Consider the following 21607-nt stretch of genomic DNA (forward strand, 5'->3'; position numbering starts at 1 on the left):
GCCTGGGTGGGGCCTGAGAATCTGCATTGTCGCAGAGTCCCACGCGATGCTGCTGCTGGTCGTCAGATCCCAGGCTTCAAAAACCACTAGCCACTTTGTGAGGTAGAGGTGGAAGGATCACTTGGGTCCTTGAGTTCGAGACTAGCCTGGCCACCATAGGGAGACAAAACTCCCCTCCCCCGCCCCGCCACAGTTTTTTATTTTTTTTAATTTTATTTATTTTTATTTTTATTTTTATTTTGAGACGGAGTCTCGCTCTGTCGCCCAGGCTGGAGTGCAATGGCGCGATCTCGGCTCACTGCAAGCTCCGCCTCCTGGGTTCAAGCGATTCTCCTGCCTCACTCTCCCGAGCAGCTGGGATTACTGGCTAATTTTTTTTATTTTTGGATTTTTAGTAGAGACGGGGTTTCACCGAGTTAGCGCGGATGGTCTTGATCTCCTGACCTCGTGATCCACCCGCCTCGGCCTCCCAAAGTGCTGGGATTACAGGCATGAGCCACCGCGCCCGGCCTCATAGTTACATTAAAAAAAAAAAAAAAAAAAAAAAAAAAAAAAAAATTAAAAAGTAACTGGGCATGGTGGCGCTGGCCTGTGGTCCCAGCTACTCCAGAGGCTGAGGTGGAAGGATCGCTTGAGCCCGGGAGGCAGAGGTTGCTGTGAGCTGTGATGGTGCCACTGCACTCCAGCCTGGGCACCAGAGCAAGACCCTGTCTCAAGAAAGATAAAAAGGAATGTAGTGGAGATTCTGAAGGCACTGACCATAGTGACCACAGCTGAAACCCCGCAAAGACGGAGGAACCCAAAAAGCCACGGGAGCTGTGGGTGGAGACGACCCAAGAGGCTGCTGCGGCCAGCTCTCAACAGCACACTTCTGGGTGGGACCCCCCGGGGCGGACACCGCTGCTCCCCTTGGCCACGGTACGGGGCGCCCCCTCCCGACGCTCGTGAGTAGTGCAACCCGGACCGCAGACCCGAACCGCCGACGCAGGTGGGCGGGGCCCACCCGGACCAGCCTCCAGCCGCTTAGTGTCCACGGGTTGCTGGGACTGCGAGCAGCCGCGAAGACAGTCCCCACCCCTCGGGTGGGCGGGCCCAAGAAGACCGCCCCGCTCTTCCCCGCCGCGCCTTGACTGGTCAATCTCGCCCGTGCGCGATGACGTCCTGCCTAGGCGGAAAGTTTCCGAGAGTAGCGCGGGAGCTGAGAAGTTGGAGGCTCGGTTTCATCCGGGGAAGGCCTTGAGCAGTTTGTTCCGCTGTCTTCCTGCTTCCCGGTTCCCCGACTGCGTCCCCACGAACTCCCCGTCTTTACCGCTTGCTGCTGTGGAGTGCCTCGCTGTCTCCCAGGTCCCCGAGTGAGCGTCGAGTGGGACCTCTGTGGCGAAGGAAGGCCTGTGTGGGTGGCACTGAGAGGTAGAAGGGGAGGGGGTTGTTCGCAGTTTCCCTGCGACCCCAGGGACTTTGCTCGTCCCCGCCATCCACTTCCTTAGGCCTTTGGAGTCGCCGACTGGTCTAATGTCGCCGGGCTTTGTGGCTCTGGGAAATTAGCATTGATTAATCCTCCTAACAATTTTTATTTTTATAGAGACAGACTCTCCCTATGTTGCCCAGGCTGGTCTCGAACTCCTGGGCTCAAGGTATCTTCCTGCCTCGGCTTCCCAAAGTGTTGGGATTACAGGCGTGAGCCCGGCCAGCTCCCAACAATATTAAGTGCCTGCTAGGAGTCAAGCACTGTGCTGAGCGCAGGGGCTCCCCAAGTCATTGCGTCCCCAGTGCTTAGTGCCAGGCATTGAGCAGAGGCGCGATTCGTATTTGAACTGAAATGAACCCCGTCCCTGAGGAACAGGACCTCTGCTGGGAAGTCAAAGAAATGAATAGTGATTGTATGATGTGATAGGTGCTCAGTTCCTGGTGGGCAGTAATAAAGGGGAGGATTGTTTGAGAAACGGATACCTGACCTAAGCCTTGGAGGAAGAGGCAGATACTGGAAAACTAGAGTCCCTGCGTTCTCTCACCACTTGCTAATGGGCCTCTACAACCGCAGGAAACCGCAATAAACCTTTCCCTTCTCCAGATAGATGTCTATTCTTGCAAATAAATAGAAAATGCATTGCAGAGTATTGGTTCTTTCCTTCTCATTAGGTTCCTGGTTTCAGAGAAGATGACCGAAGAACTGGATTTCCTGGGACAGGACTCTGATGGGGGTAGTGAGGAAGTGGTCCTAACTCCTGCAGAGCTCATTGAAAGGTTGGAGCAGGTAAGCATCCCAGATCGAATCCCTTTGCTCCAGTCAGCCTTTTTATTTAGTTCATCTGTGAATATCAGGGATCACAAAATGAGGAAATGGAATTCAGGGCTTATTTCAGGAGAACAGGGGCTGGATCTTACCATCTACATGGAAACGGGAAGCAGGAAGGACATCCTCTGTTAGAGACCTCATCGTATCAAACACAGCATTCCCAAGTGGGGTCAGTAAGAGACAGCTTTGGGCACATTCAGTGAACAGTTCACAGAGCAAGATCCACGTGATATTTTCAGGGACTGTAGAGGTGTGGTGGGACTGCTAACTTCTTTACCTTAGTCCCTTGAACATCTGCTGTTTCCCTGGAGAATGCCTGTTTAGCAAGAAAATGCTGAAATGCCCGTAAGGGAAAACTGGTCATATTCTTCCTTTTTCTCACATGTTTTTTTCTTGAGTCATCTGCTCTCCATGTGTCCACTGCTTATCTAAAATCCTTTCTGAAATATTTCTCCTTTTAGTTATAATAGCTCTGACTTATTGCATATTTCCCATGTGCCAGTAACTGTGTTCTTTATACTTATATCTCATGACGCTCTGGTAACAGTTCAGACTATCTGGATTTAAATCTGTCTCTGACACGACTCTGTTATGTGATGTTAAGCAAGTTGGGGAGTTTGTCTCAAGCCATTGCTTGACTATAAAATGGAGATAGTAGGGCCGGGCACAATGACTCAAGCCTGTAATCCCAGCACTTTGGGAGGCTGAGGTGAATGGATCACCTGAGTTCCAGGAGTTCGAGACCAGCATAACCAACATGATAAAACTCCGTCTCTACTAAAAAACAAAAATTAGCCGGGCGTGGTGGCGCATGCCTGTAATCCCAGCTACTCAGGAGGCTGAGGACAGAGAATCACCTGAACCCGGGAGGCAGAGGTTGCAGTGAGCAAAGATCCCACCATTGCACTGCAGCCTGGGCAACAAGAGTGAAACTCCATCTCAAAAAAATAATAAAATAAAATTGAGATGATAATAGTGTCTCCTTCCTAGAGTTTTGGGTTGACTAAATGTGGAATTATAATTGTGTACTCAGCATGCTGTCTGATACGTGGTAAGCACTCACTAGACGTGAGCTGTTCATAGTAATTATCCTTACCCTCTTGCTCTAACTGCCCCTTTCCAGAGCTCTCTCATGTTTGCGACTTTAGTATTCTTCATTCTTCCCTGCCATACATGATATCATGAATGCCAAAACTGAACTAAAATAATTTTTGAATTATACCTTATATGATGATCCTTACTATTTAGCACTGATTCTTAATCTGTTTTTATATCACAGACCTTTTTGAGAAACTGGTAAAAACTCTGGTCTTTCATCCCGGAATAATGCACACATGCATCCATGCAGAATTTTGCATATGACTTCCAGGGCATCACAGATCCCCTGAAATCCACCCACAGACCTAGTTTGTGGAACAGCATAAGAGTTCCTTGTTCATTAGGAAAGGGTTCATTAAACAAAAATCAAAAGGCACAAAGCATAAAGGAAAAAAGGGATACATTCCTGGAGTGCAGTGGCATGATCTTGGTTCAGTGCAACCTCTGCCTCCCAGGTTCAAGTGATTCTCCTGCCTCAGCCTCCTGAGTAGATGGGACTATAGGCGTGCGCCACCACGCCTGGCTAATTTTTGTATTTTTAGTAGAGATGGGGTTTCACCATATTGGGTTTCGCTATGTTGGCCAGGCTGGTCTCAAATTCCTGACCTTGTGATCTGCCTGCCTTCGCCTCCCAAAGTGCTGGGATTACAAGTGTGAATCACTGTGCCCTGCCTGTTTGTACTTCTGGATTAGAGTGAAAAGACAGGCCACCACGCTGGGAGAAGATACTTGCAAAATGTTAATATGTAGCTGACACAAGATGATTATCCACAGTACATAAACAACTCTTTCAGACTGCCCAATACAGACTGATACCTGGAAGAAGAAGAAAACAATATGGCCAATAAGCGTATGAAAAAGATGTTCAACCTTTTTAGTGATCAGGAAAATGAAAATTAAAATCATGAGATATCATTTCATATCTATCAGATTGGAAGAACTGAAAAACGTGAGCAATGTAAAGTATGGCAAGAATGTAGAGCAGCTGAGCGCAGTGGCTCATGCCTGTAGTTCTAACAACTCAGGAGGCCAAAGTGGGAGGTTCGTTTGAGCCCAGGAGTTTGAGACCAACCTGAGGATCATAGCAAGATCTTATCCCAAAAAGAAAAAAATTAAGAATATAGGGCAGGCCAGGTTTGGTGGCTCACACCTGTAATCCCAGCGCCTTGGGAGGCCGAGGCGAGCAGATCACCTGAAGTCAGGAGTTCAAGACTATCCTGGCCAACATGGCGAAACCCCATCTCTACTAAAAATACAAAAATTAGCCAGGCGTGTTGTCACGCCTGTAATCCCAGCTACTCAGGAGGTTGAGGCAGGAGAATCTCTTGAACCCAGGAGGTGGAGATTGCAGTGAGCTGAGATCACACCACTGCACTGCAGCCTGGGCAACAGAGCAAGACTCCGTCTCAAAAAAAAAAAAAAAACAAAAAAGGTAGAGCAATTTGCACACTTATATACTGCCATGGGATGTAAATAGGTATAATCACTTTGGAAAATAATTTGTTATTGTCTAGTAAAGATGAAGGTGCACATACCTGTGGTCCAGTAATTCCACCCCCAGGTACATACCTAGTGAAAACTTCCGCATATACTCTAGGAGACATCTACCATATTGTCACACATTGCTTGCAATAGTTAAAAATGAAAATAACCTAGATAACCATAAATAAATAGCATTGAGAAAATATACCATGTACAGTGGAAATAGCAGTGAAAATGAGTAAAATAACTCCTGAAACAGCCTGAATAACAGGAACATAATGTAGAACGATAACAACCATAAAATATGAGCTGCCAAAGAAACTTTATGTAAAGTTCAAACTTGCAAAATTACTGTTCAAGGCAGAGCCACCACCCTTGGGTGATGTGGTACACTGCTGTGCCACAGATGCCTCAGTGTGGACCCCTGCACCTTCCAGGACAGCCAGAGCCCCAGGCTGGTTGCTTTTTCAAGTGAGCATCATTGGGGTCCTTGAAAGGCAGCTAGAGGATGGGCGGCGGGGGGTCTGACAGCATGACTGTGGCTTGCCGGTGGTTAAGCTAGAGTAACATCTCATGCCTGATGTTCCAGTGCAGTGCCCTGAGTGCAGCCAAGGAAGTGACCCACCACCTGCATGGCTGCCACAGCCAGATCCTGTCTCTTATGCTGTGTGACACAGCCAAAGGGACAGCCTGACAGGGCCACTGATGAGAACAGCTTTGGGAGCATATATAGGATACCCTTTAATACCTGTAAAAAGTGATTTAAAAGTTATTACCTGTAGTGCAGATTTGCTCATTTTAATGATTGTTTTAGTTTGCTATGGCCGCAGAGCAAAGTCCCAAAGACTGGGTACCTTAAATAGAAATTTATTTTCTTAATTCTAGAGGCTCAGGTCAAAGTGCCAGCATAGTTGGCTTCTTCCCAGGACTCTGCCTTAGGCTTGTAGGTGACCATATTCTCCCTGTGCCCTTGCGTGGTCTTCCCTCTCATGTGTGTCTGTGTTAAAATTACCTCTTATCAGGACACCAGTCTTACTGGATTATGGCAACTTAATCACTTCTTTAAAGGCCTCCATCTCCAAATATAGTCACGGTCTGAGGTCCTGGAAGTTAGGTAGATTTTTGAGGGGGGACACACTTAAGCCTGTAGCAATAATGAACTGATTGGTATTTAGAATTTTGATCAGGGGCTAGGCACGGTGGTTCAAGCCTATGATCCCAACACTTCTGGAGGCTGATACAGGGGGATGTCTTGAGGCCAGGAGTTCGAAGACCACCATAGGCAACATGGTAAAACCCCATCTTTATTAAAAATATTTAAAAATTAGCCAGGCTTTGTGGTACGTGCCTGTAGTCCCAGCTACTCTGGATGCTGAGGCAGGAGGATCACTTAAGCCTGGGAGGTCAAGGATGCAGTGAGCCATTATCGTGCCACTGTGTGACCAGAAACCAGATGTAGCCATTTCAAGTATAAAACCTGATTTTAAAAAAAAAAAAAAAAAAGGTTGGATTTTGATACAAGTTTCTCAGTAAAAATTTTGCAAAGATTTATATGAAAGTTTTATACTAATATAAACTTCCACCTAATGTTTTATACTTTATCATCATAATTTCATAATATAAATGAAGTGGTCCCCAATGGTACCCCAGTGTACCAGACAAGCACTGACACTTTCTTTGAATATCCTGTCATGAACAGTTGAGAGGTATGCTATAGAGATATGAACAAATGTAGTGAGACCATAAAGGAAATTCAACACGAAATTCAAGCTAATGATTACCTCTGAGGAGGTAGGGACACACAGGGACTTGTCATTGTTCTCGTAGTTTGTTTGTTTGTTTGTTTGTTTTTGAGACGGAGTCTTGCTCTGTTGCCCTGGCTGGAGGGCAGTGGTGCGATCTCTGCTCACTGCAACCTCCGCCTCCCAGATTCAAGCAATTCTCCTGCCTCAGCCTCACAAGTAGTTGGGACTACAGGCGTGCTAAGCCCGGCTAATTTTTTGTATTTTCAGTAGAAACGGGGTTTCACCAGGTTAGCCAGGATGTTTTGATCTCCTGACCTCATGATCCGCCCGCCTCGGCCTCCCAAAGCGCTGGGATTGCAGGCATGAGCCACCACGCCCAGCTTGTTCTTCTAGTTTTAAAAATTATTCAATATTTGGCTGGGCTCAGTGGCTTACACCTGTAACCCCAGCACTTTGAGAGGCCAAGGCAGGTGGGTCACTTGAGGTCAGGAGTTCAAGACCAGCCTGGCCAACACGGTGAAACCCTGTCTCTAATAAAAACACAAAAATTAGCTGGGCATGGTGGCACATGCCTGTAATTCCAGCTACTCGGAAGGCTGAGGCAGGAGAATCGCTTGAACCCGAGAGGCAAAGGTTGCAGTGAGCTGGGATCATGCCTCTGCTCCCCAGCCTGGGCAATAGAGTGAGACTGTCCCTCAAAAATAAATAAATAAAAATTATTCAATATTTAATAAAAATCAGTCAAAAAGAAATACTGCTCCTAATAAGCCCGTCAGAAAATACGATGTTTTCCCATGCATTATGCAGGGTTTTGTTTGTTTGTTTCAGTCTGCAGAACTGTTGCAGATGCTCAGGCTCTGCACAAACACTTATGACAGTGGCCATGCCCAGCATTTGGTAATGTGTCTTGATGGTGATCATGGAGAGAAGCAGACACTCAAGGACATCAGAAAAAAATAAGTTGAGCCTGGTCAGCATATAATTCTGAGCTATGCTAAAACTACATTTCCTGTAATTGAAAGATAAGTGTAGCTTTCGTCAGTCACTTAGGGATATTTCAGTTCTCTAAGCTTTAGAAGTCTCTAAAATGAACCAAACAGCTGGGCCTGAGTCATAAATTAGAGCTTTAACCTCTGACTCCGAAACTCCATAATAGATGAGCGCCTGTTTCTATTATGATCCTGTATACTTTGGGGCCATTAGTAAATTACTCAATCTGTATTTTTTCAATCAGATGAGGATAACTATATCCATTTTCTCTGCGATATGATGATGATGAATTAAAAACATTTGTGAAGTGCTCTGAGCTTCAGGAATGAAGAGCTGTGTGGATTGGTGGGTTGTTGCTTTCTCTCTAAATAGACATGGGGTGGTGCTCCCTGGGAGGAAGGAGCTGGTGGAATAACAGTGTGCCTGGGCTGCCTGGCAAAGCCACGGTTTGAACACCAGGTGGTGTCACTCTCAGCACCAGGCGTCATACTAACTGAAGTAAGCAAGGGTTTGTGTGAGTGTCAGTTGGATAGAAGGTTATGAACATATCCTCCCAACTAAAACAAGACATGAGAAAGCAATTGCTAAACGTAGTTTGTCTTCAAAACAGCTTCGGTGTTTCCAGTTGGTGGGCAGACAGTTTTCTCGCCTGCACCGTCCCTGGTTTTTGTGGGACTTGGGCTGACTCACAAGGTTGTTTAGCTCTGTGGTGGATGATGCTTGGTTTTTCTGGCATTTGTCTTTTAGGCCTGGATGAATGAAAAGTTTGCCCCTGAGCTGCTGGAGAGCAAGCCTGAGATTGTAGAATGTGTCATGGAACAGCTGGAGCACATGGTAAGAGTCGCTTGTCTTGGGCTGACAAAGGAGCAGAAAGGTAAAAGCATTTGATCAGCACACTGAGAGCTTGCGGTCTGATAGCGAATCTGTTTTGTTTGGCTCCAACCCATAGTCCAGTTCTTTAAAAAAAACATTGAATTAGTTATCTATGTTTATCAAGCTTGAGAGTTCTTGTAAATATCTGGATATTGGCTTCCCATGAAAAGTCTAAAATCCTGCATTTGTGCATGAGAACAGTTGACCAGAGCAGTCCTATGAGAGCTGCCCATCCATATACTCCCTGCTCCCCACAGTCCCTGACTACCCACCCTTCTCTTGTAGCCTCCTAACCTGGCCCCTGCAGACATTTGAGTTTGTGGTCCCTGGCCTAGATTATCTAAGTCTAAATCGTTGTCACCTTCAGAGAAGCTGTGAAATGTGAATATTTCACAGTTTCTCAGCTGGTGTTTTAATACTGCTTTTTAGGCCCGATGGAAGTTTCTTCTGTGTGCTGTATTATCTCCTTACAATCGGACTGGAGTTCTTCTGGAACCCTCTGGCTGAACATATTCTATTCAAATGGTCATTTTCTAAAAGTAAATGACTATTGTTTGCACTTTATACAATGATAAAATAAAATGAAAACTCACATGATATTTTTGTTTTCCTTGGACTGAAACATAGTCTGGGTCCTCAACGTTGCCAATGATGATGGTTGAACATGTTTTTTATAAACCTTAGTTTCTCATTTAATAGGAAGAAAATCTCAGGAGAGCCAAAAGGGAGGACCTGAAGGTCAGCATCCACCAAATGGAGATGGAGAGGATCCGCTACGTCCTCAGCAGCTACTTGCGGTGTCGCCTCATGAAGGTTTGACGTGGAGATACCTGGAGGCATTGAGACAGTGCAGTCTGTAAAGCAGACTGAATGTCCTGGGGAGAACTTGGACTGGGGCCCAGGAGGGTGCAGGACCTGAAGACACTGCTGAGAGCCCAATATCAGTGTAGCTAAAGTGTAAGGAGAGCGAGAGATTGCTCCGCAGAAGCACAGAGAGGCATGTGTTGCCCCCTGCGGGAACACCGCACACATTTTTAGTCTGTTCACCTGCTGAGTGAATGGTGCCCCCTTGCATTACAGCATGGCGGTGCTGAAGGGAGAGTCGTTGGCGTTGGTGAATAGGGAATGCTGACTAGAGGAGAACTTGTTTCCAAAATTATTTTGCCTGTCAGATGGCCAGCGTCAGTGTCAAATGAACCAGGATGACTTACATTCGCCTACAGCTTGGTGGCTATCTAACTTACAAAAATGAAATTGCAGGCTAGGTATGGTGGCTCACGCCTGTAATCCCAGCACTGGGAGGCTGAGGAGGGTGGATCACCTGAGGTCAGGAGAGTTTGAGACCAGCCTGACCAACAAGGTGAAACCCCATCTCTACTAAAAATAAAAAAATTAGCCGGGCGCGGTGGCGGGCACCTGTAGTCCCAGCTACTCAGGAGGCTGAGACAGGAGAATTGCTTGAACCCAGCAGGTGGAGGTTGCAGTAAGCTGAGATCGTGCCACTGCACTCCAGCCTGGGTGACAGAGCGAGACTCTGCCTCAAAAAAAAAAAGAAAGGAAAAGAGATTGCAAAACATTCCTATTTTATAACCCTGAGAAATTCCTACTTCCTTGACTTTTCATTTGGTTCTATGTGTCTCTTTAGTTATTACAAATAAAATAAATTATCTCTTCTACACGAGAATGCTTCAACTATCTGAAGACTGCCCACAGTCTCCTCGAAGTCTTCTCTCAGGCACACATTTTAGCCATTCAAACCATTCACTCTCCTGGTCTCTAAAAGGGTTCTTGTTTGTCTTTATCCTTCTTAAGTTACACTATCTAAAACTAAACACAGTATCCCAGTTGTAGTTTGACCAAGTTTGTGAAAAACAGCCTGATCATTTCTCTTATTCTGATTATTAAGCTGGTAGTAATGCCAACCACATCACATTAGCATATTTATCACATTAGCATATTGACAGGTACGCTGCCTGAGCTCATTCTTCACTCACATGGACGCTAACCCCTTTTAATATGATAATTATCCCATCCAGTCATTGTCCTCTACTTGCACGGCTTAGGTTTTGGCTCCTTAAGTGTAGGGCTTGATACTTATTCCTCTTAAACTTTATCTTATTAAACTGGGCCATTTCCCTTGTCTCTGGATCCTGATCTGTCACCTAATGTATTAGCTGTCTCTTAATACTTTATGTCATCAGCCCCCTTGTTTTTTTATTTGCTGGGTTGTGTGTGTTTTGGTTTTGTTTTGTTTTGTTTTTTGACAGAGTCTCGCTCTGTTGCTCAGGCTGGAGTGCAGTGGTGCGATCTCAGCTCACTGCAACCTTCCCCTCCTGGGTTCAAGTGATTCTGTTGCCTAAGCCTTCCAAGTAGCTGGGATTACATGCCCCTGCCACCATGCCCGCCTGATTTTTAGAAGAGACAGGGTTTCACCATGTTGGCCAGGCTGATCTCGAACTCCTGAGCTCAGGTGATCCACACCCACCTCAGCCTCCCAAAGTGCTGGGATTACAGGCATGAGCTACTGTGCCCGGCCCACATAAGGTTTTTGATGACCAAAAGCTGGTGATGACCAGCCAGGGGGCAGTGGCTCATGCCTGTAATCCCAGCACTTTGGGAGGCCAAGGCAGGTGGATCACCTGAGGTTAGGAGTTCAAGACCAGCCTGGACAACATGGTGAAACCCCATCTCTAAAAATGCAAAAATCAGCTGGGTGTGGTGGTGGGTGCCTGTAATCCCAGCTACTCAGGAGGCTGAGGCAGGAGAATCACTTGAACCCGAGAGGTGGAGGTTGCAGTGAGCCAAGATCTCACCACTGTACTCCAGCCTAGGCAACACAATGAGATTCCATCTCAAAAAAAAAAAAAAAAAAAAACCTTATGTGAATATTAATTCGACTGTGTTAAGGATCTCTCACCAAAGACTTCCTTACAGTTTGACATCTACCCATTGAGTCAGCATTCTTTGTTCAGCCACTTAGGAGTCTCCCAATCCAAGCTGTTCCCCAGCCCCACATCCACAGCTTGCCTGCAAGGGTGTCTCAGAGATGTTGTCCCGTGTCTTATGGTGTGCCTCTCTACCCACACTGTCCCACCTCCAGACCACACGTCCTTCCTCGGGAGAGTTGTGTAAACCCTCTTTATGTTAACCACATCTTTGTCTTTGACTTTTACCGACGTTTTCATGAAGATTTTGCTTTATCCTCACAGATAGAGAAGTTTTTCCCTCATGTCCTTGAGAAGGAGAAAACCCGGCCCGAGGGGGAGCCTTCCAGCCTCTCCCCGGAAGAGTTGGCCTTTGCCAGAGAGTGAGTGAGTGAGCTGTCGGCATGGGGCATCTGGCTGGTTCAGCATGAGGCCTGTCCTCGAGGGCTGTGCGCTGCTGCCTGCTAAGCTTGGATGTCCATCAGCTGTGCACACCTCAGCAATTTGAATCCATGTCTTTCAGGTTCATGGTGAACACAGAGACCTATCTGAAAAATGTCGCCTTGAAGCACATGCCCCCTAACTTACAGAAGGTGGACCTCTTTCGGGCAGGTAAACAGGACATTCTCCCTGCAGGTGGCCCACCCATCCTCAGGTGTCCCAGGGTAGGATCCTCTCTTCATTGTTTTTACCCAAATATGGGAAAATAAGTATGTAGATAAACAGAAAGGAGAGGAAGGGTTCTGGCTAAAATCCAAAAAAATAACAGAAAGCAGATCCAATGGTAGTCATTTGAGCATTGCTTCCGTGTTCCCTGGGGTGGGCTGAGCCCCGTGACTGCACTGGTGCTTGTAGACTCGGGCATGGAGCTATGTTCGCCTTCAGTAGCTAGCCATCTGCTGAGCCTCTGCGAGGTGCTGGCAGCCCCGAGTACCAGTGCTGCAGAGCCCACGCCAACATTGCCCCTGCTCTGAGGGGCTGGCGGTCTCTTCCTCACAGGTCCCAGAATGCGCAGGGCCCGCCTAGCTGGAGGGGAGGGCTTTAACAGGAGGCTAGGGAGACCTCCACTGAGTCCCTGTGGCCTTGGAAGAGGGAGCAGGTTGGAGGGTATGGAAAGACGAGGGAGGGAAGCCGGAGAAGGGCAGCTTGGCCGGAGCCCCTCCACGGGCCTCTTTGCACCGGCTCCTGAGGGCTGCTGAGCAAGGAAAGGGAGGTATAGGTAGAGCCCTTAACCGTGGATCAACCCACCGGGGGCCCCTGGCTTACAGGATTAAGCCCATGTTCCTCAGTATTTCACAGTGCGCCAGATCCAAGCAAGACTGCCTCAGGCAAAATTGCCACACCAAATCAAATGCCCTCCAGGGGTCTGGAGCCCGCCTTGTCTACAAGCTGAGCTTAGTGTTCCAAGGCCACGAGCTCCAGTGCACCCGAGCCCTGGAAATTCGTCTCTGCCCAGCCTCTGCTGGGGCTGGGGGCCACACGGCCACCCCTGTGGTGGTGGAACAAGGTCTTAGTCCCTTTGGGCTACTCACAGTTCTGGAGGCCGGGAAGTCCAGGATCCAGGCCCCCACAGGTTCAGTATCTGCCGTGGGCCTGTTCCTCATCGATGGCGCCTTCCATATGTTGTCACAGAGAAGGGAAGGGGCAAAGGGCAAGGGGCAAGCAGACTCTCAGGCTACTTCCATAAGATCACTAATCCCAGTCTCTGTGTCCTAGTCCCCTCCCTCCTGCCGCCCTTTTTTTTTTGTTTTTTTATTTTTTGAGACAAGGTCTTGCTTTGTTGCCCTGGCTGGAGTACTTTGATGCTGTCATAGCTCACTGCAGCCTTGAACTGCTGGGCTCAAGTGATCCTCCCACCTCAGCCTCCCAAGTAGCTGGAACTACAGGCATGTGCCACCATGCTTGGCTATTATTTTTAAAAATTTTTTGTGGAGACAGTATTGCTATTGTTTTCTAGATTGGTCTCAAACTCCTGGCCTCAATTGATCCTCCAGCCTCAGCCTCTCAAAATGCTGGGATCACAGGCATGAGCCACTGCCTGGCCTATTCTCTACTTATAAGACACCAGTCAGATTGGATTAGGGCCCACACTTTCACTTAATTACCTCTTTAAAAGCCCTGTTTCCAAATACAATCCCATGCTGAAGTATTGGGGGTTAGGGCTTCAACATGAATTTTGCAGGGACACAGTGTAACCCATAACACTAGCTACAAGTCAGACCCATATCAGACTTGTGAAACCCTGAATTGGTCATTTTGCCTGAGGAAAACAAAAGGCCCAATCCGTGTCCAGTTCCCTCCCTGGTCAGCCACTCTGTCTGCATCTTAGAAGAATAGGAAAGGGCTGGACTCCTATCTAAACCCTGAGTGTGCCATACCTCCCAGCAACGTTTCCTTTGTTGACTTTGTTGGCCGAGCATTTCCTGATCACATTATTATTTTCCTGGCAGTTCCCAAACCAGATCTAGATTCTTACGTGTTTCTGAGAGTGAGAGAACGACAAGAAAACATACTGGTAGAACCAGACACAGATGAGCAGAGGTGAGTGGCATGCGTCTTTCACAGTGGGCACATTCCTCCCAATGGAGGGCCAGCCGAGCTCTACAGGCGAATATGTTTCCCTCTTTTTCAGGGACTACGTGATTGACCTGGAAAAGGGCTCACAGCACTTGATCCGATACAAAACCATTGCACCTCTGGTTGCATCTGGAGCTGTCCAGCTAATTTAAAACTAGGCATAAACAGCCAGGCATGGTGGCTCACGCCTGTAATCCCAGCACTGTGGGAGTCCGAGGCAGGCGGATCATGAGGTCAGGAGTTCGAGACCTACCTGACCAACATGATGAAACCCCATCTGTACTAAAAATATAAAAAAATTAGCACCTGTAATCCCAGCTTCTCGAGAGGCTGGGGCAGGAGGATCGCTTAAACCTGGGAGCAGGAGGTCACAGTGAGCCGAGATCGTGCCATTGCACTCTAGCCTGGGTGACAGAGCGAGACTGTCTCGAAAAAAAAAAAAAAACTAGGTATAAACTCATGAGGTCAGGGGATTAAGACCATCCTGGCTAACACAGTGAAACCCCATCTCTACTAAAAATACAAAAAATTAGCCAGGCATGGTGGCAGGCCCTGTAGTCCCAGCTACTCGGGAGGCTGAGGCAGGAGAATGGCGTGAACCCGGGAAGCAGAGCTTGCAGTGAGCCAAGATCGTGCCATTGCATTCTAGCCTGGGCGACAGAGCAAGACTCCGTCTCAAAAAAAATAAACAAATAAAAAATGGCATACACAGGAATGAAGACCTGGAACCCTAGAGAAAATACTAGAAACCCCTCGTATTACCTTGTGCCTGAGGACAATAATAAAGTAGTTCACTAGGCATCAGACATTCCTCAGCAGTGCCGTGGGTCACAGGCGTGAAGAGGAGCTTGAGGCAGGATTGCTTGTGTTGCCGCACGTCCTGTGTGCCGCCTTAGCCTGTGTCAGTAGATGGGGCCATTGCTCTGTTTATTCTGTATACTTGGCAGAGCAGCAGAGGCTCTCAGCATGCCTTTTCCCTTTGTAGTATTTTCTGAGCTAAGGAAAGTCAGGCAGAGGTAGTTCATAAGAAGGCATCACTGCCTGCGATCGGGGCTGCATTTAGCCCTGACCTGATAATGGTATGAGAGTTCATTTAGCCTTTCTGCTGGGAAGATTGTAAATAGATTAAAGAAAACAGCTGTGGCCTTCTCCCGTCATACATCATTAGACTGTGTGAACTAACATTTTAGAACCTCTATTATTGGACTTAAAACCAATTTCTGTCATGCTTAACTGAAAATCACAACTAAACCAATAAACCATTATTAAATTTCCATTCTGTGGCAGAAGGCACCTCTGGACAGCTCCCGGCTTGTAGTCTAATGAAGTATGTGCTCCCTGCTGTTAACCCGCAGCCCTCCCCAACTCTCCAGCGGCTTTGCCAGGCCAGCCTCCGGGCCATCTGGCTGTCCTTGGCCAAGGCACTGTTAACGGAGTGACGTTAACCATCCTGTATTGTGACCTCTGTGGCCGCTTTTCTGGTTTAAGTCCTTCACTTTTTCAAGAGGAATGGATGAAATTAACCTAATATGCCTGCAGAGTTTCACAGTGATGCTGGAAGGAAGGAGGTATAGGCAGTGAATGAATGATCGTTCCTTGAAATGCGATAAAAAAACAACCTGCATTCCATCTTTTCTTCCTGGATGAAGTTGGCAGATTTCCATTTGCAGGATATGGGCTGCGAGAGTAATCAGGGTAACACTGCTGTCATTTCCAAGAGAAATCAGTAGGGGAAGGCAAGGGAGGTGTTTGTTTGTTTGTTTTTCTTTTTTGTTTTTTGAGACAGAGTTTCCCTCTTGTTGCCCAGGCTGGAGTGGCAGTGGCATGATCTCGGCTCACTGCAACCTCCACCTCCCAGGTTCAAGAGATTCTCTTGCCCCAGCCTCCTGAGTAGCTAATGCACATCACCACACCCGGCTAATTTTTTGTATTTTTAGTCGAGATGGGGTTTCACCATGTTGGCCAGGCTGGTCTCGAGCTCCTGACCCCAGGTGATCCACCCACCTCAGCCTCCCAAAGTGCTGGAATTGAGTCACCGCACACGGCTTGGGGAGGTTTTATTTCTTGACAAAGGTATTTGATACTCGTGCAGTCCCTTGTTTTTTCCAGTGTCTTTACCGCCTTAAGCTACTCATTAAACAAATGTGCGTTGAGCACACAGTGTGCCAGGCATAGTTCAAGGCACCAGTGCCTTGAACCAGGAGTAAGACATTCAGTCCCTGCTTGGATGGAGTGAGAAGTGCCTTGCAGAGAGTTAAAGAGTTAGACTTACCGGGGACACTGGACTGGGTGGTCTGGGAGGGTCTCACTGAAGAGACAACATTTAGGCTGAGATCTGATTAACAGGAGGCAACTGCAGTGTAGAGGTCAAAAGGGAGGGTGTTCCAGGCAGAGAAGACAGCCTGTGCAAAGGCCCTGAGGCAGAAACAAGCTCTGCTTGAGGTCAGCCTGGCTACAAAGCCCAACTCAAAATAGAAAGTAGTCCACGATAAGGCTGAGACAGGCTGGGCCCAGATCTTACAGAACCTTGTTAATAAGGATCCCATTTGGTCTTCCACAGTCCTGAGAAGCAGGCAGGGCTAATGGGAAACAGCAAGTATTTAGTGGTAAGCCTGAGATCAGAACCCAAGTCTCCGTTTCCTAGTCACATTCTCCCTGTAGTGCTAAGCCCAGAGACCTGAGCTGTTACCTAGAACAGTGCTTCCTAAGCCTTAATGTGCTTACCCATCCCCTGGAGCTCGCCTTAAGATGTAGGTTCTGCCGGAAGCCCAAGTTCGTTTAGTATGTCATGGTTAATTCCGAGTAAAATCAAGAGTTAGTACCTGATTTATACCTGTTATATAAAGAGACATCTTCACTGTATGATCATTTTGTCACTTTTCAAAAGCACTTAATTCCTGTTCAATTGAAAATGTTTCAAGAACAAACCGAATTGGTCATATTATTGACATTGCACATTTGTATATGAATAAATTTTTGCAAATTAAGAAAAAAAAAATGATGTAGGTTCTGAAACCGGGTGAGGTCCAGGATCCTGCCTTTCTAAGGAGCTCCACGTTGTGCAGTTGCCGCTGGCCCGGGGACCACATTGAGTGATGGCCCTATGTCTTCGTGCCTCCAGCTGCTGCCCTGCACGTGTCTGACTGCACGAAGCCCTTTACATCCTCTAAAGCCACAGTAAATTGCTCCATTTCCTAAGTTACCTCTTCAAGAAGACTGGTTTTGATATGTCATTTTTAAATAAAGGAGAAGTTGAATTTCAAAACCAAGTGGAACAGGAAATGATGTGACTTGGTTGACATTGATGTTAACATTTGGTTCATGGTGGGTGTTTTGCTTTCTTGTTAAAAACTCGCCGCTAAAAGTATGACAGAACATTTTATCAAATGATGGCGTCATCCTTTACCATAAGTTTGCCCCTAGTAAGACAGCTCTTCCTGAGACGTGCTTGCAGGTCCCTGTGTGGGTTTTCCCACCGCAGTCATCATCCGTCATCTGTGATGAAGTTTGATGTGTTTACTCCATGCTCACGCCGCAGCAGCCCGCCTGGCTTTGGCATCGCCCTCAGAGGCATCAAACTTTCCCAGCTGCAATGTACAAGAGTTAGCCAGTAAGCTTGCAGAGTGCTTTGGTGTTTTTTTTGGGGGGGGGGGGGGGGTTTTGAGATGTCGCCCTGGCTGGAGTGCAGTGGTACAATCTCAGCTCACTACAACCTCTGCCTCCTGAGTTCAAGCGATTCTCCTGCCTCAGCCTCCCAAGTAGCTGGGATTACAGGTGCATGCCACGACACCCAGCTAATTTTTGCATTTTTAGTAGAGATGGGGTTTCACCATGTTGGCCAGCCTGGTTTTGAACTCCTGACCTCAAATGATCTGTGTGCCTCGGCCTCCCCAAGTGGTGGGATTACAGGTATGAGCCACCACACCCAGCCGCAGAGTGCATTTTTAAGCAAACACATCATATGTCAATTCTTCATATAGTGTCCTTTAAGTAATTTATCTTGGGAAACCAAATATCCCATTTAGAATTCTGTAAGAACTGATTTTTCTCATGTATCTAATCAACTAGCTATGAAAGCCCTCTCGTTATATTGTCCAAAAAACCTTTGTTTTTTAAAAAAGCAAAATCACTATTCTGTACTTATTTAACAGATTTGGTTTCAAATAGCTTGGCTATTTCCGAAAAATCTTATTCATTCCATGGCTAAGAAACAACTACTGGTGTACAAAGAGATGTACTGGCCCAGGCTTGGTGGCTTACACCTGTAATCCCAGATATTTTGGGAGGCCAAGGTGGGAGGATCACTTGAGCCCAGGAGTTCCAGACCAGCCTGGGCAACATAGTGAGAGACTGTCTCTACAAAGAATAAAACAATTAACCTGGCTTGCTGATGTGCATCTGTAGTCCCAGCTATTCGAGAGGCTGAGATAGGAGGATTGCTTAAGCCCAAGAGGTTGAGGCTGCAGTGAGCTATGATTGCACCACTGCAATCCAGTCTAAGTGACAGAGCAAGACTGTCTCAAATAGATGTGTATATAGATGAGATTCTTTTTTTTTTTTGAGACGGAGTCTCACTCTGTCACCCAGGCTGGAGTGCAGTGGCATGATCTCGGCTTACTGCAACCTCCGCCTCCCGGGTTCAAGCCCAGGTTCAAGTGATTCTCCTGCCTCAGCCTCCTGAATAGCTGGGACTACAGGCATGTGCCACCACACCTGGCTGATTTTTATATTTTTAGTGGAGACAGGGTTTCACCGTGTTAGCCAGGCTGGTCTCAAATTCCTGGCCTGAAGTGATCCACCTGCCTTGGCTTCCCAAAGTGCTGGGATTACAGGCATGAGCCATGGCATCTGAGATCACCCTTTTAGAGTCGAGATACCAGACTCCTTTGCTGAAGGCCATATCACTCCTAAGTAGAGGAGATGTGATCAAACCCCAGTGAGGCCAGGGCACCTGAGTACATCCTTTTCATCTTACTGTAATCTTTCTTTCCACAAAAGAAAAGAAGATCCAAAAATGTTTTCAGCAACGATAGCTTCACTGGAATGAGTTCTCATATTCCAAAAAGACTCATTTGAGGGAATAACCACTACCATTCACATTGCTTTAGAGGAGGTGGCATTTTTCTCAACATAGTTTTCTGTTTTAACCAGGTCCTATTCTACATAACACAATGCTGACAAATTCTGCCTAGCTTGTTAAGACAAGGAAAACCACTTGAAATAAAGTCCGCACACAATTAAACCTAAGTCTTGCTTCTTGTCCAGTTCTATTAGTTTCTATGGAAATAATAAAAGTAAATGACTATTTTTGCCTCTAAGGAACTTCCAATTAATCCTGAGAAAATGTCTTAAAGTGTAAACCTAAAAGTATGAGATTCTTTGGCTCAGAAAAAGATTTTCCTAACGGCCAGGCCTAGGGTTAAGAGGAATTTATTTTCTTGGGTTCAGAGATTTGCATATGAATGTTTTAAGCCTCTTAAGTGGCTTAAAACAACTTGGGACCCAAAGTTGTTGCCAACTCAAATGTAAATGTCTTTAAACTTCAAATTGCTGCTTCTGTTATCACTGAACCTATAATTTTCCTTAAACAGAATTCTGACCATTTCATTGCCTCTTAAAAAGCTTCAGTGGGCCAGGCACAGTGGCTCATGACTGTAATCCCAGCACCTTGGGAGGCAGAGGTGGGCGGATCACCTGAGGTCAGAAGTTCAAGACCAACCTGGCCAACATGGTAAAACCCCATCTCTACTAAAACTACAAAAATCAGCTGGGCATGGTGGCAGGTGACTGTAATCCCAGCTACTTGGGAGGCTGAGGCAGGAGAATCACTTGAACCCAGAGCTGGAGGTTGCAGTGAGCCAAGATCTTGCCATTGCACTCCAGCCTGGCCTAAAAGAGCGAAACTCCATCTGAAAAAAAAAAGCTTCAGTGGTTACCTGTTGCCTACAGAAAAGGAAACAGTAAAGGAGATTAATATTTATCTGTGTCCTGGACAATAGGCAAATTGCTTTCCACGAATTATCTCGGTTAATCCTCATAATGACCCTGTGAGATAAGCGCCAGCTCACCATAGTACCCCAGCTTCCTGGTCAAATTGTCCTTTCTCTTTCCCTAAATATTTTATAATCTCTTTTTTAATACCTACAGTTTTACTATTTTATCTTTGTTTAAATCCCACCAAATTTTGGGGGGAATTAAGGTGTACAAGTTTTCATATGAGAAACACTGGAGTGATTTGGGCACACACAGCTTTCTGGTCGGCCTGAAATCTCACTTCCAGAATAGGTAATGAAAGTAACAGTGAGAAATGGCCTCTCCCACACCCAGCTTCATGTGTTAAAGCGTGTGCCGTCCACTCCCAGTTCTGTTTGCAGATGTGGCTGCCCTCAACCTCCGGACGAGTGATTTGGCCCTCAATCTGGGTGAGACTGTAGCAGGCCTCCTTTGTTTGTGTAGAAGATCATCAACTTTGCCATATTCTGGAATCTAAAGCTTTCTGATCTCCAGTCAACAACGTAACATGTACCCTTTGGGTCCTCTTTAGTGAGGTCATGAGTAGGCTGCTGCCCACACTCTTGTCAACAGTTTAACAACTAACACAAGAGAGAGCCTAAGGGCTGTTTCGTTAGTCCATTTCTCTTGGTTCTCCAACTTTTTTTTTTTTTTGGAGACAAAGTCTCGCTCTGTCGCCCAGGCTAGGGTGCAGTGGCGTGATCTTGGCTCACGGCAACATCTACCTCCCAGAGTTCAAGCAATTCTCCTGACTCAGCCTCTGGAGTAACTGGGACTACAGGCACATACCACGACGCCCAGCTAATTTTTGTATTTCTTGTAGAGATGGATGGAGTCTCACCATGATGCCCATGCTGGTCTCGAACTCCTGAGCTCAGGCAATCCACCCACCTCAGCCTCCCAAAGTGCGAGGATTAAAGGGTGAGCCACCACACCCAGCCGTCCAACTTTCACTTCTGTATCAAACTGGATCCCATAAGTCAGTATTTCTGGATAAATGTATTAGTTCTTTGCTTTTAGCAAAGAGACAGCCATGTGAATAACATTTCCATGTTTTCTGAAAATTACAACTGAAGGTACTATCAATTACATATCCATTGTTTCTATATAAGAATCCCTGTAATAAATTTTTCTCAGAATTTAGTGCAAGTAAAAGTTTGTATCTTCAAACTTTATGGTTCATTTTTATCAGACAAATGAGTCCTATCTGTTCCCCTTCCCAGCCTCCCTACCAGGAACTCAGAGCCACTTTGTGCGCCTCCTGCCTCCCTCCCAGCTTCCTTGTGTCTTTCCTTAAATAGTTTCTGATCTCCTTACAATACCTACAGTTTCAATCAATTTTAAAAGCTACCCCAAATTTGGGGAAGAATTACGTAAAAGTTATATAAGTACATATTAGTAACTTGGACATATATTAGTAGCCTGAAGTTCCCACTTTTTAAAACATATATGGGAATGATGATTAATAAACCATTTGACAGTGTATTTATTCCTAAGTAGGAAAATTCATAAACAAAAGTGGTAATGAAGGCAGGAGGTATAGTGTCCTCTCACTCCAGCACTTGTTTAAAAAGAGTGACCAGGTCAGGTAAGTGACCCAGTAAGGTGCC

At 46.5% G+C, this 21607-nt stretch overlaps 1 protein-coding gene across 6 annotated transcripts; it reads left to right on the plus strand.

The window, feature by feature from the left end:
- Positions 1-1155: 1155 nt before the first annotated feature.
- GINS4 (GINS complex subunit 4) lies at positions 1156-21149 on the plus strand. Of its 6 annotated transcripts, none has more exons than XM_007962284.3 (8): positions 1156-1352; positions 2140-2254; positions 8359-8445; positions 9184-9297; positions 11694-11791; positions 11932-12020; positions 13859-13949; positions 14041-14458. In XM_007962284.3, exons 2-8 carry the CDS (start codon positions 2159-2161, stop codon positions 14135-14137), a joined length of 672 nt encoding a protein of 223 aa, XP_007960475.3. In that variant the 5' UTR covers positions 1156-1352; positions 2140-2158; the 3' UTR covers positions 14138-14458. The 6 variants fall into 6 exon arrangements, with proteins under 6 accessions (XP_007960475.3, XP_007960476.3, XP_072874145.1 ...); XM_007962285.3 differs by having other exon boundaries at positions 1162-1344; XM_073018044.1 differs by lacking the exon at positions 14041-14458 and adding an exon at positions 20821-21149 and having other exon boundaries at positions 1168-1352.
- The last annotated feature ends 458 nt before the right edge of the window (positions 21150-21607 follow it).

Source organism: Chlorocebus sabaeus, chromosome 8 (assembly GCF_047675955.1).
Source record: "Chlorocebus sabaeus isolate Y175 chromosome 8, mChlSab1.0.hap1, whole genome shotgun sequence".
NCBI lineage: Eukaryota > Metazoa > Chordata > Mammalia > Primates > Cercopithecidae > Chlorocebus > Chlorocebus sabaeus.

Coding starts and splice junctions, on each gene's coding strand:
- GINS4 (XM_007962284.3), top strand. CDS start 2,159: ATGACCGAAGAACTGGATTTCCTGGGACAGGACTCTGATGGGGGTAGT. Junction 8,446..9,183: donor TGGAACAGCTGGAGCACATG/GTAAGAGTCGCT, acceptor CTCATTTAATAG/GAAGAAAATCTCAGGAGAGC. Junction 9,298..11,693: donor TGCGGTGTCGCCTCATGAAG/GTTTGACGTGGA, acceptor TTATCCTCACAG/ATAGAGAAGTTTTTCCCTCA.